General features: G+C 47.1%; 1 protein-coding gene across 1 annotated transcript; it reads right to left on the bottom strand.

Annotated features, from left to right (window-relative positions):
* Positions 1–9108: 9108 nt before the first annotated feature.
* LOC121575336 (DLA class II histocompatibility antigen, DR-1 beta chain) lies at positions 9109–12732 on the bottom strand. Its single transcript, XM_045222882.1, has 6 exons — positions 12622–12732; positions 11651–11923; positions 10844–11125; positions 10376–10489; positions 9982–9999; positions 9109–9875 (listed from the first exon to the last, which is right to left on the bottom strand). Exons 1-5 carry the CDS (start codon positions 12683–12685, stop codon positions 9989–9991), a joined length of 744 nt encoding a protein of 247 aa, XP_045078817.1. The 5' UTR covers positions 12686–12732; the 3' UTR covers positions 9109–9875; positions 9982–9988.
* Positions 12733–12965: the final 233 nt, after the last annotated feature.

Below are 12965 nucleotides of genomic sequence, written 5' to 3'. Positions count from 1 at the left end.
AAGCCAGTACATGTCCAGGCCCGTCTGAAGTTTGCTAGAGTGCATTTGGATGATCCAGAAGATCATTGGGAGAATGTCATATGGTCAGATGAAACCAAAATATAACTTTTTGGTAAAAACTCAACTCATCGTGTTTGGAGGACAAAGAATGCTGAGTTGCATCCAAAGAACACCATACCTACTGTGAAGCATGGGGGTGGAAACATCATGCTTTGGGGCTGTTTTTCTGCAAAGGGACCAGGACGACTGATCCGTGTAAAGGAAAGAATGAATGGGGCCATGTATCGTGAGATTTTGAGTGAAAACCTCCTTCCATCAGCAAGGGCATTGAAGATGAAACGTGGCTGGGTCTTTCAGCATGACAATGATCCCAAACCCACCGCCCGGGCAACGAAGGAGTGGCTTCGTAAGAAGCATTTCAAGGTCCTGGAGTGGCCTAGCTAGTCTCCAGATCTCAACCCCATAGAAAATCTTTGGAGGGAGTTGAAAGTCTGTGTTGCCCAGCGACAGCCTCAAAACATCACTACTCTAGAGGAGATCTGCATGGAGGAATGGGCCAAAATACCAGCAACAGTGTGTGAAAACCTTGTGAAGACTTACAAAAAACGTTTGACCTGTGTCATTGCCAACAAAAGGTATATAACAAAGTATTGAGAAACTTTTGTTATTGACCAAATACTTATTTTCCACCATAATTTGCAAATAAATTCATAAAAAATCCTACAATGTGATTTTCTGGATTTTTTTTCCTCATTTTGTCTGTCATAGTTGACGTGTACCTATGATGAAAATTACAGGCCTCTCTCATCTCTTTAAGTGGGAGAACATGCACAATTGGTGGCTGACTAAATACTTTTTTCCCCCACTGTATATCCAAAGCGACTTGCAGTCATGCGTGCATACATTTTATGTATGGGTGGGCCCGGGGATTAAAACCCACTATCCTGACATTGTAAGTTCCATGCTCTACCAACTGAGCTACTGAGCCACATTGTGTTATGGGTATACTTGTCACAGGCAAGGACTGGGGAGTTTGTCAGGATCAAAATAAATATGAAAGGTTAAAGGAAAACCGTCCTCAGTCTACTGAAAACCCTGGGATAGAGTTTCATCTCTTGTTTCTCTTCTCTACTCTGCTCAGTGGTCACCTCTTCCTCATTCCAACCCTCACCCTGGCTTCAGACTAGAGACCTGGTTGTTTACACTTCCCCTATTCAAAGGCCATGGTTTGGAAAGTCCCATCACCCTTCTGTTTCAGTTCAGTTGTTACATATTAGCCAATAGGAAAACAAAATGGATTGTTTTTCTCAAAGTATCAGCTGTTGCCAGGGAGAGGTGTTATCCTAGTGTGAGTGAATGAAATACAGTTAACACTGAGGCTGAGGTAGGAGGACCACAGTCTCCTCATGATGGACACAAGGGTCCATTACAACTGTCATGAGCACTCTCTCTCCCTGGTAGCAACATTAATTGCATTCAATTATCTTCCACTCTGCTCACCTCCCTCTCTCTACTCAGCCTAACTAGCTCCACCTGCCCTGCTCTGTTCTAATTACTCTGCCAGCTGAACTGCATTTCCCCACTACCTCTCCCAGTATATCAAGCCCTGTTTTTCAGCCAAGCCCTGTCAGATCGTCTTCAAACCCGGACCAGTAACCTGCCTGTCTGCGCTCTGACTCCTGTTTGTGATACCGAACCTTTCTTGACTGCCTCCTTGTTCTACTGCCTCGTCTATCCCAACCTGCCTTCTGGACCTCGACTACTCTCCGATCTTCAGCCCCTCCGGTAACTCGTTTCTGCCTTCTGTCTCTCACCACGATATTTGCCCAGCCCTGATCTGTACTTCTGCCTGCCATTCATATTGCTGTTGTGTGTGTGTGTTCCCCCAGGTCTCCGACCACCAGATGAGCGTGCCCAGACGTTTCACCACCCTCAGCCCGATACGCCGCTCCATCACTGGGGAACACACACACTAAGCACTTGGACTGGACACCCCCGGACATTTGGTGACCCCCGGAGCACAGGTACCCACAGGAGGACCCTGTAAAACCCCTGACACCCCTGGGACTCCTCTTCCCGCCTGAAACCTTCAATAAAGAACTCTGAATTTGAACTTGCGCTCTTGGGTCCTCTTCTGTTCGTGACAGAACGATCTGACCATCATGGACCCAGCGCACTCCCTGACCACGATGGAAGAAGAGCCAGAGAGGACTGCCCTACAGCGACTGGAACGCTCTGAGGGAGACATAAATCGGATGGCTGGCGACATCGCTTCCCTTCTCCAGCTATTCAACCAGCAGCAACAACAGTTCCAACTGCAGCAACAACAGCTAGCCCAAGCCCTGCAACTACTCTCAAACCCGGCTACTCCACCTGCACCCCCTGGTCCTTTTGTTCCTGTACCACCGATACTCCTTCATCCCTCCGCTGGAGGTCCCAATGCTGCAGGCCCGGCAGTGCTGCCACCAGATCCCCACGCTCCTGAACCAAAGATTGGGAACCCGGAACGTTTTGATGGCAACCAGAAGCAAGTAAGACCATTCTTGAGCAGCTGCCGAATCCAGTTTGCACTACAGCCCAGGACTTTCTCAACAGAGGGAGCCAAGGTGGGGTATGTCATCACACATCTCACCGGTCGAGCTCGGTTGTGGGGTACGGCGGAATTCGACCGGCAAACCCCAGCCTGTGCCTCCTTCAGTGCCTTTGAGGAGGAGATGTTAAAGGTCTTTGACCTAGGCTCGCCAACAGCCGAAGCGTCACAAGCTCTGCTCACCATCCGTCAGGGCAATCGGACAGTGGCAGACTTCTCCATTGACTTTCGTACCCTGGCCAGTCAAAGCTCGTTTAACCCAGAGGCACTGGTGCAAGCCTTCCTCCATAGCCTGGCGGACTATATCAAAGACGAGCTTGTTTCCCATGACCCGCCCTCAACGCTTGATGCCGCCATTGACCTTGCCGTTCGCATTGACCGCCGTATACAGACCCGGAGGAGGGAGAAGGGCCGTCTCAGTCAACCTGCCATCCGTACTCGGGTCGATACCGCTTCTGTCCAGCCCCTGCCTGTCAAGTCCCATAGCCAACTCAATCAGCCTGAGCCCATGGAGATTGGCCGTGCCTCTCTGACTCCCGAGGAGCGTCGGGCGCCGTCTAAGCTCCAACCTTTGCCTCTACTGTGGTGGCGAGAATCACCGTGTCGCTACTTGTCCGGCAAAAGCCGCAGCTCACCAGGTGTAGGGGAGATCCGGGTGAGCTCAACAAGCCTTCAGTCTCCCCTCCATCCGAAAGACCCTGCTTCATCTCCGCCTTCAGCTTTCTGACAAGACTCATACATTGGCCGCCCTTGTGGATTCCGGAGCCGAAGCAAACATCATGGACCCTGAGCTTGCACAGCAACTGGGCGTGAACCATCATCAACTGACACAACCCATTCCTGCACGAGCCCTGGATGGGCATCATCTTGGCACTGTCACTCATATCTCCGCCCCTGTGACAATCCTGCTGTCAGGAAACCACCAGGAGTCCATCCAGTTTCACCTCCTACACTCACCTGGCCAACCACTCATTCTTGGATACCCGTGGCTCCGTCAGCACAACCCCCCACATCGACTGGGAGACAGGAACAGTCCGTGAGTGGGGAAGGAGTTGTCACCAGACCTGTTTAAGGGGGGCCACCCTGCCCGTTCACCGGGAAGGATCTAGCGCTACCTCCGACATATCCAATGTTCCGGCCTGTTACCACAGCCTGAAAGAGGTGTTCAACAAATCCAAGGCGACATCTCTACCCCCCACACAGACCCTATGACTGCGCGATTGATCTCCTGCCTGGCACAGCACCTCCCAAGGGTCGTCTGTATTCACTGTCAGCCCCGGAAAGAAAGGCCATGGAGGACTACATTAATGACTCTCTTGCCTCCGGGATAATTAGACCGTCGTCTTCCCCCGCAGGAGCGGGATTCTTCTTTGTCGGCAAGAAGGACGGTTCTCTTCGTCCATGCATAGATTACCGGGGTCTGAACGACATCACGGTTAAGAATCGCTACCCACTGCCCTTACTTTCGTCTGCCTTCGAACTGCTGCAGGGAGCCACTGTATTCACTAAGCTGGACCTTCGCAATGCCTACCATCTGGTGCGGATGAGGGAGGGAGACGAATGGAAGACAGCGTTCAACACACCAACCGGCCACTATGAATATCTCGTCATGCCCTTCGGCCTCACCAATGCCCCAGCAGTTTTTCAAGCCCTAGTGAATGATATCCTCAGGGACATGCTAAATACGTTCGTATTTGTGTACCTTGACGATATTTTAATATTCTCAAAGACTCTGTCAGAACACACGCACCACGTCCGGTTGGTCCTGCGCCGCCTGCTGGAGAACTCTCTTTTCGTGAAGGCAGAGAAGTGCGAGTTCCATGCCAAGACCGTTTCATTCCTGGGGTATGTGGTGACCGAGGGCAGCATTCAGATGGATCTCACGAAGGTGTCGGCTGTCACTTCCTGGCCAGTTCCTGAGTCTCGGAAGAAGTTGCAACAGTTCCTGGGCTTTGCCAACTTTTATAGGAGATTCATCAGAAACTATAGCACAGTGGCTGCACCCCTCACGGCGCTAACCAGCACTAAACAACCGTACCAATGGACATCAGCTGCTGATAAGGCCTTCAATATCCTCAAGACATGTTTCACTTCTGCTCCCATCCTCCAGATGCCAGATGCAGCAAGGCAGTTTGTGGTGGAGGTAGATGCTTCGGACGTGGGAGTGGGTGCAGTGCTTTCTCAAAGAGCAGCTGAGGATGGCAAGATGCACCCCTGTGCCTTCTACTCCCGTCGGCTAACCCCTGCCGAATGCAACTACGACATTGGGAACCGCGAGCTGTTGGCTGTCAAGCTCGCCCTTGAAGAATGGCGGCACTGGTTAGAGGGGTCAAAGGAACCATTCGTAGTGTGGACAGACCACAAGAACCTGGAGTATATCCAAACAGCCAGGAGGCTGAACTCCCGTCAACAGCGGTGGTCTCTGTTCTTTACGCGCTTCAATTTCACGCTCTCCTACCGCCCGGGATCTCGCAACATCAAACCTGATGCTCTTTCCCGGATGTTTCAGAAGGACGAGACCACCGCCATGACAGCTCCCATTCTTCCCAGCCACTTGGTCGTAGCGGCCCTCACCTGGGAGATCGAGAAGCAGGTCATGGAAGCTCTTCGGGACCAGCCAGGTCCAAGCACCAGCGCCCCCAACCGTCTGTTTGTTCCAGCTAATCTCAGGTCACCTGTGATTCAGTGGGGGCACGAATCCCGTCTGGCCTGTCATCCCGGCATCACTCGCACCCTTCATCTGGTCCGCCAGCGGTTCTGGTGGCGGGGAATGAGACGGGATGTCCGAGAATTCATCCGAGCTTGTCCCACTTGTAACCGAAACAAGACTCCCAACCAGCCTCCTGCTGGGTTGCTGCAACCCCTACTCATACCCAAGAGGCCCTGGTCCCACGTTTCACTGGACTTTGTTACGGGCCTTCCGCCCTCTGACGGACACACAGTCATCCTTACCATTGTTGACCGCTTTAGTAAGATGACCCACTTCGTGCCCCCTTCCCAAACTACCCTCTGCTAAAGAGACCTCCCAGGTGGTCCTGGAACATGTGTTTCGTATCCATGGCCTACCCCAGGATATAGTGTCAGACCGGGGCCCGCAATTCTCAGCAACCTTTTGGAAGGAGTTCTGTCATCTCCTTGGGGCCACCGCCAGCCTATCGTCTGGATTCCACCCACAGTCAAACGGCCAGACTGAACGCATGAACCAGGAGCTGGAGAAGGCACTGAGGTGTGTGGCTTCCCAAAATCCCCGGGCCTGGGCTCAACACCTGCTCTGGGTGGAATATGCCCATAATTCACTCACCAGTTCCTCCACCGGGCTCTCCCCTTTCAGTGTGTCTACGGGTATCAACCTCCACTGTTTGCCAGCCAGGAGGCGGATGCCACCTGTCCGTCTGCTCTGCGTATGCCCGCCGCTGCCGCCGCACTCTGGGCCCAGGCTCGCACTGTGCTCCTGAAGTCTGGAACCAGCTACGCCGTCGGTGCCAACCGACGGAGGACCCCAGCACCTACTTACCGGGTTGGTCAGAAGGTCTGGCTGTCTGCCCGGGATCTGCCGCTGCGGGTTGTATCACGAAAGCTGGCCCCTCGCTTCATTGGTCCTTTTCCTGTGCAGAAAGTCATCAGTCCAACGGCGGTCCGACTTCAGTTGCCCGCTTCCATGCGGGTCCACCCCACCTTCCACGTCTCCAAGGTCAAGCCGGTCCATGAAAGTCCCCTGGTCCCTGCAGCTCCGGCGCCACCTCCTCCGCGCCTCGTAGATGGCGGTCCTGTCTTCACCGTCCGGCGGCTGCTCCGCTCTAGGCGAAGGGGTAGGGGTCTCCAGTACCTCGTTGATTGGGAGGGATATGGTCCAGAGGAGAGGACCTGGATCCCGGCCAGGAGGATAGTGGACCGGACCCTTATCACTGACTTCCACCGACTACATCCTGATCAGCCTGCAATCCGTAGGGGCCGTCCAAGAGGGGTTCCTAGCCGTCCGGCCCGCCCTGCTTCCTGTCCTGTGCCTGACCCTGCTCCTGTCTCAGTGCCTGTCCTGTCTCCCGACCGTGACCCTCCAGCTCCTTCTGAGGATGAGGAGATTCACTCGGACCGCTCGGAGGAGTTCTGACCCGCCGCCTGCTCCCCTCCACCCTCCCGGCATGATGTTGTTCTTGGGACTTCTGGGGCCGTCCCTTGGAGGGGGGGTCCTGTCATGAGCACTCTCTCTCCCTGGTAGCAACATTAATTGCATTCAATTATCTTCCACTCTGCTCACCTCCCTCTCTCTACTCAGCCTAACTAGCTCCACCTGCCCTGCTCTGTTCTAATTACTCTGCCAGCTGAACTGCATTTCCCCACTACCTCTCCCAGTATATCAAGCCCTGTTTTTCAGCCAAGCCCTGTCAGATCGTCTTCAAACCCGGACCAGTAACCTGCCTGTCTGCGCTCTGACTCCTGTTTGTGATACCGAACCTTTCTTGACTGCCTCCTTGTTCTACTGCCTCGTCTATCCCAACCTGCCTTCTGGACCTCGACTACTCTCCGATCTTCAGCCCCTCCGGTAACTCGTTTCTGCCTTCTGTCTCTCACCACGATATTTGCCCAGCCCTGATCTGTACTTCTGCCTGCCATTCATATTGCTGTTGTGTGTGTGTGTTCCCCCAGGTCTCCGACCACCAGATGAGCGTGCCCAGACGTTTCACCACCCTCAGCCCGATACGCCGCTCCATCACTGGGGAACACACACACTAAGCACTTGGACTGGACACCCCCGGACATTTGGTGACCCCCGGAGCACAGGTACCCACAGGAGGACCCTGTAAAACCCCTGACACCCCTGGGACTCCTCTTCCCGCCTGAAACCTTCAATAAAGAACTCTGAATTTGAACTTGCGCTCTTGGGTCCTCTTCTGTTCGTGACAACAACTACATGTTTGTCCATTTCCTTCTTATAAGGTCCACACATATTTTCACCATATTAGGATTATATTGGGATTTTATATAGGGATATTTTCAAATCCTACTACATGCTGTACTCATCCCAGATTCAGCTACCGTTTTCTGTTTACTAAAGGTTAATAAACTGATTTACTTAATGAACCTGCAAATAAAGTTATGTTTAAAAATGTAAATAATACATACAAATGTACAATCAAGTCCTTTCAGTTTAAATTATCCACGGTTGAGCCAATGGCAGAAGCAGAAGAAGATCCTGTATGGATGCATCACTCATTGTCAAGGAAAGTTCCCTTTTCAGGTTCAAGTAGAGGTGTTCTTCTTAAAAAACATTGCATACCAATGTAGAATGATCAGTTCACTAATTTGTCCTTACAGATATTGCCTGATCTGTACAGGGATGCAGACAAATGTATCAGAGGTAGTTCACTGAATTATGCATTTAATAAGACAGGTAAACAACTTGTCTGAGACCTGTAAACCAACATACCTAGTCTGTTACACAAACACAGCTTTAGTAAGTCATAGAGGTACAGCATGGCAGCAAGTCTCATAGTTTCCAGAGTCAGAGACAGAGCAACAGGTGAATGTATTAGGGCATACCATGTAGAGTACTGAGTATCCGATGGTACACTCCTACATAGCCATACAGAGTGTATACAGTATGTAGTATTAAAATGATCAGAATGGATATAGAAAAGCAGCTTGTAAATAGCAGTTTATGGGTACACATGGCCCTCATTCCTCTCTCTGTGTGTGTGTGTAATATGTAAAGATATGGCAAGTTCTAGGCCAGGGTTTCCCGGACTAAGGAGTTCCTTGGTGATTCACAGGACATTCTCACTGGGCTGTAGGTCAAGACTTACCATAAGTGTCTAGAAACATGTATTTTTTTTATCTAGAAAATGACAAGAACATTTGAAAGCCTTTAGATGGGTCACCACATGAAATTGTCTTCAGTCACTCTGCAGACTCTGGACTAATGGCTCTTGACCCTGTGTTGGACAGAGTAAAGCAGATTAAACCCATTCAGCCCTGACAGTGTTCTCTAGGACAGGTCTTGTGTCTAGACAATAACATGTCCGGTTCCTCAAACAGAAACTAAATATAGAGGTGTGCACAGTATATGTACAGTTGACATGCAATATACTGTACATGCCAATAATTTGTACAATAACTAGATTAGTATATTATTGAAATGTAGCCTATAGTAGTAAAGAGCATTAGCTTATGAGAAATGCAACTAACAAATGTAATCCATTATGCCTAATAGCATCAGTCTACAACATAACCTTTGTACTGTGTTCATGACATCATCCTGGTCCCTGTGGTCGTTTGTGATACCCTATCAGAAGGCAGGTGAAGTAGTGACCATATTGTTTAAACCTTCTTGATCCTTTCAGATCTACAAGAGTTCCTAGGGAGTAGGGGATAGGGATCGATTTAGGATTCAGAACAAGAATGTCACACCAACCACAACCACAGGGGAGTTACAGATACAACTTGTTCAAGGCCACTGTCATTTTGCCTCAGATACCAAGAAAACATCAAACCCAACCTTAGTAAACAGAGACACTGCATCATGACATGTATAATGGTTTATTGAAAAGCTTGTATCATATCAAAGGAATGTCAAAAATATGTCCCAGTTATATAGAAGATCTGAAACCACAACCATGATTGAGCAGCAAATGAGCAACACGCAAATGAAGGGAGCTGAAATCAATCATATAAAAACGTTATCAATGTGACACCAAGGAGGTTACTTTCCAGGTGTGTAATGTCAGTACAGAGTCACATTTAGTCTAAAACATATAGAAGTTTAAACAAAGACTGAACCTATTTTCCATTCTCATCAACCAGCGTTTAAAAACTTCAGTATTACCACACACAATATTTTCACCATTTAAATATTGCTCCTTTAATTAAGAACAAGTTTGTATTTTGTTAGTGAAAAAGACACAGAACAGTACAGCTGAGGAAAGTACCCCAAGCACAGTGGACTGTTGTATATTCTTCCCACTCAAAAGAACTTACGGTGTTATAGTAGGTCAGATAAAGCAGTTTTCTATCAGATCTATTAAGTTAATAAACAGTTGATTGCATGATTCTCATAGCACTATTTGTCTTATTACTATCAAGCCTAAAGTTGTTAATGGATTGATTATGAAAGGAGTACGGATAATATACAGTATGTTACCAAAAATATGCTTAATTAAGAAAGTATAGATTAATGTTCAGTTATACACTCCAGCAGTAGACGTCTTGTCAGGCACACTGATTCATAACAAGCAAGAAAATCGCATTTTGGATCCATTTCTGCAGCAGATACAGCAATGTGCCTTCAAGGCTGAAAATATAGCAAACAAGTATTATTAGTGAGACATCAAATGATTATCATGACATCTTTGACATGAGCCATTGTAACTGGTAATTTATCAGAATAGGAGTCTCACCTTGCTTCTAGAGCACCCCTGTTATAGAAGGAAGAGCGAGAGAGAGAATAATAATCATGTTATTCCAGTAAATGAATAGAGATACCATCCCATATGCTGTTACATACACTACTACATCAAGTTTTCATAATTCCTTACATGTGCTGTATAAAGATACTGTGCTATTAGAAACTTCTATGACCTCTCCAGAGTGTATACAGTATGTATGTTTTATAATAATAATATGCCATTTAGCAGACGCTTTTATCCAAAGCGACTTACAGTCATGCGTGCATACATTTTTGTGTATGGGTGGTCCCGGGGATCGAACCCACTACCTTGGCGTTACAAGCGCCGTGCTCTACCAGCTGAGCTACAGAGGACCACATGTTTTCTACACACTGATGACCCTCACCAGAAGACTTCTTCTTGTAGTAGATCAGTCCTGCTAATGCTAAGATGGCTCCCAGCACCAGACCAGACGCACCGATCGCTATCTTATTCCTCTCAGACTCAGGCAGGGACGGGTCTGTCAAAGAGAAAGGATCATTTCATCAACAATATTACTGTGATTCAATAACAGTATTTCTATTAAATACACAACACACACAGCATACTCTGTGTAGCACCCTTTCCCACTCACACTCTTACCTCACTCACACTCTTACCTCACTCACACTCTTATCCCACTCACAGTCTTACCTCACTCTTACACATCTCACACCCTATTACACCACTCGCACACCCTTACCCCATTCACACCCCATTACCCCACTCACACCCCATTATTACACACTATCACCCTTACCCCACTCACACCCCATTATCCCACACTATCAATCTTACCCCACTCATATCCCATTACCCGACTATCACCCCTTACCCCAGTGATACATCATGGGCTCAGTGAGGCTGATGTGCTCCACCATACAGGAGATCTTCTCTCCAGACTTGGGTGTGTACTCCAGGTTGGAGTGGATCTGGTAGTACCAGTCCCCGTTAGCCAGCTCCTCAGTGGAGGTCACATCAGATTTCACCTCTTGTCCGTCCCTCAGCCAGGTCACTCTGATTGGTTTGGGGTAGAAGTCATAGGCGCTGCACATCAGCATGGCAGGGTGTCTGCCACTGGGGGGCGTCACTGAGCTCAGTCTGACATGGGGCTCAGCTAATGGAGGAAACAAAATATTTGTCATTATAGTTCACTATTTATGATTGGATGTACAACATATATTCCATAGTTTTGATATCATTGAACCTAGGCTGTGCTTTAGAAATGAGACTTCATTAGATAGATTAGCTGGAATGTACAGTACATACAGTAGATGATTAGGAATGAACTGTCAATACATAGCTGACTAAAGTCATACTGTAAATGTTCTGTCTATTAATATTCTGTTTGTTTTCGGATGCAACTCAGAGGCACTAGAAGTATACTCAATGTTTTAAATATAGTTGCAGCTATATAACTATTCAAGAAAAAATATGTTATTCATCCATTCAATTTAGATAGAAAATCCTGTTTAAGCTTTTACCTTTAGTCTAGCTAGATAGATCTTTATGAATCCCTGAATCTATACCATTATCTTCATCAGACAGATCTCTATATAACAATTCTCCTGAATAAAATCAAGTAATTGTCTTCACTTGATCAGTCAGAGGACTGTAAGTGGTGCTAAGGAGCCCTGCTCACCTGTCTTATCCAGTATGGCACTGTAGTCGATAGCAGCGTTAGTCTTACAGTAACGCTCCAGCTCCCCTTGCTCTTGAGCCAGTAACGAAGCGTCACTGTTGAATGCTTCTGCATTCTTCACACCATGCTCAGTGTATCCAACAAACTTTCCTACAGTGCTGTTGAATCTGATATATTCAGCCTGGTTGAAAACATAAGAGTCTATAAACTCTATACCATGCAGATCCTTTGAGGTGAATCGGCACTGTCTCACCACCTGTTCAAAATATCCATCTAAAAGGAAAACATAAACACAGGTAATTGTTTTTTCAGATGAAAAGAGACCATCAATATTCCATATAGTTACTTATACTATGATGTTGCATGTAGTATTCTGCCAATTTTATTCACTTTTTTATTTTCAATTTTTACAAGGAATCATGTCACAATGTATCCTCATTTACATAAAAGATGGTCGATTTTTATCCAACCATGTTGTATTCCTATTCCACTTTTGACAATTTGTTTGACAATATAGTTTAGTTGGCAGATTATTAATTCAGTGTAACTACGTGAAGCTTAAACAGAAGCTTAATATGAGGATTTAAAACCATATCATTGTGTTGCTAATTGATGCTTTGTTATGGAAGGTAATGCTTACTAGGCTTATAGGACTACAAGCATTATTTAACTTGTGGCTGATGTTTGACATTACAAACACACTGGTTTACACTTAATGCAAGTATTGCACCATCACCATCACCTAGGCCTACACTGTCAGAGTCAAGAGAACAATTTCAGGGTTCTGAAGATTCTGCAAATGATTGAATATTGCAGAATTACTTATAATATCAGTCCTTCAGGTAATGTTGAACATACAAACAATAATAATAATAACAATAATAATAACAACAACAACAACAACAACAACAACAACAACTCAGACATGATTTTAAGCATGAGCAACAAACTTTTTTTTGTTCTCAATTTACCTGTTCCAGCGAATATGGACAAAAACAGGGTCAGGCAAATGTAGAAGGCAATTAGCATCGACATGTTCCTCTGCTGAGTGTGAGAGTGAAATAAAGACAGCAGCTCAGTGGGAAAGGAATGAACTGTTGAGGAAATGGGCTACTCCTCTGCTGCAGACACACAGCGTCACATGTTACCAGGCAGACCCTACAAGATCACCTTAAATGAGGAAGGGATAAAATGTCCCTAGGAAGATGTGTAATATTATGTAGCTAAATTGTATTTGAATCAATTGTATCAAACTTTTCAATATCCCTAGGCTAAAGGTCCAAATACCCTGACAAAATTAAAAACACTTTTAATG

The sequence above is a fragment of the Coregonus clupeaformis genome, chromosome 10, assembly GCF_020615455.1.
Source record: "Coregonus clupeaformis isolate EN_2021a chromosome 10, ASM2061545v1, whole genome shotgun sequence".
NCBI lineage: Eukaryota > Metazoa > Chordata > Actinopteri > Salmoniformes > Salmonidae > Coregonus > Coregonus clupeaformis.
Note: the sequence above shows the minus strand (reverse complement) of the source record. Positions and strands in the feature narration are given on the sequence as shown.

What these genes read in the sequence shown, in the direction of transcription:
- LOC121575336 (XM_045222882.1), bottom strand. Translation starts at nt 12,685, where the DNA reads ATGTCGATGCTAATTGCCTTCTACATTTGCCTGACCCTGTTTTTGTCC. An exon ending in GTCCATATTCGCTGGAACAG is followed by an intron (nt 11,924 to 12,621) that starts GTAAATTGAGAA and finishes TTTTCCTTTTAG; the next exon opens with ATGGATATTTTGAACAGGTG. An exon ending in TGCCATACTGGATAAGACAG is followed by an intron (nt 11,126 to 11,650) that starts GTGAGCAGGGCT and finishes TTCCTCCATTAG; the next exon opens with CTGAGCCCCATGTCAGACTG.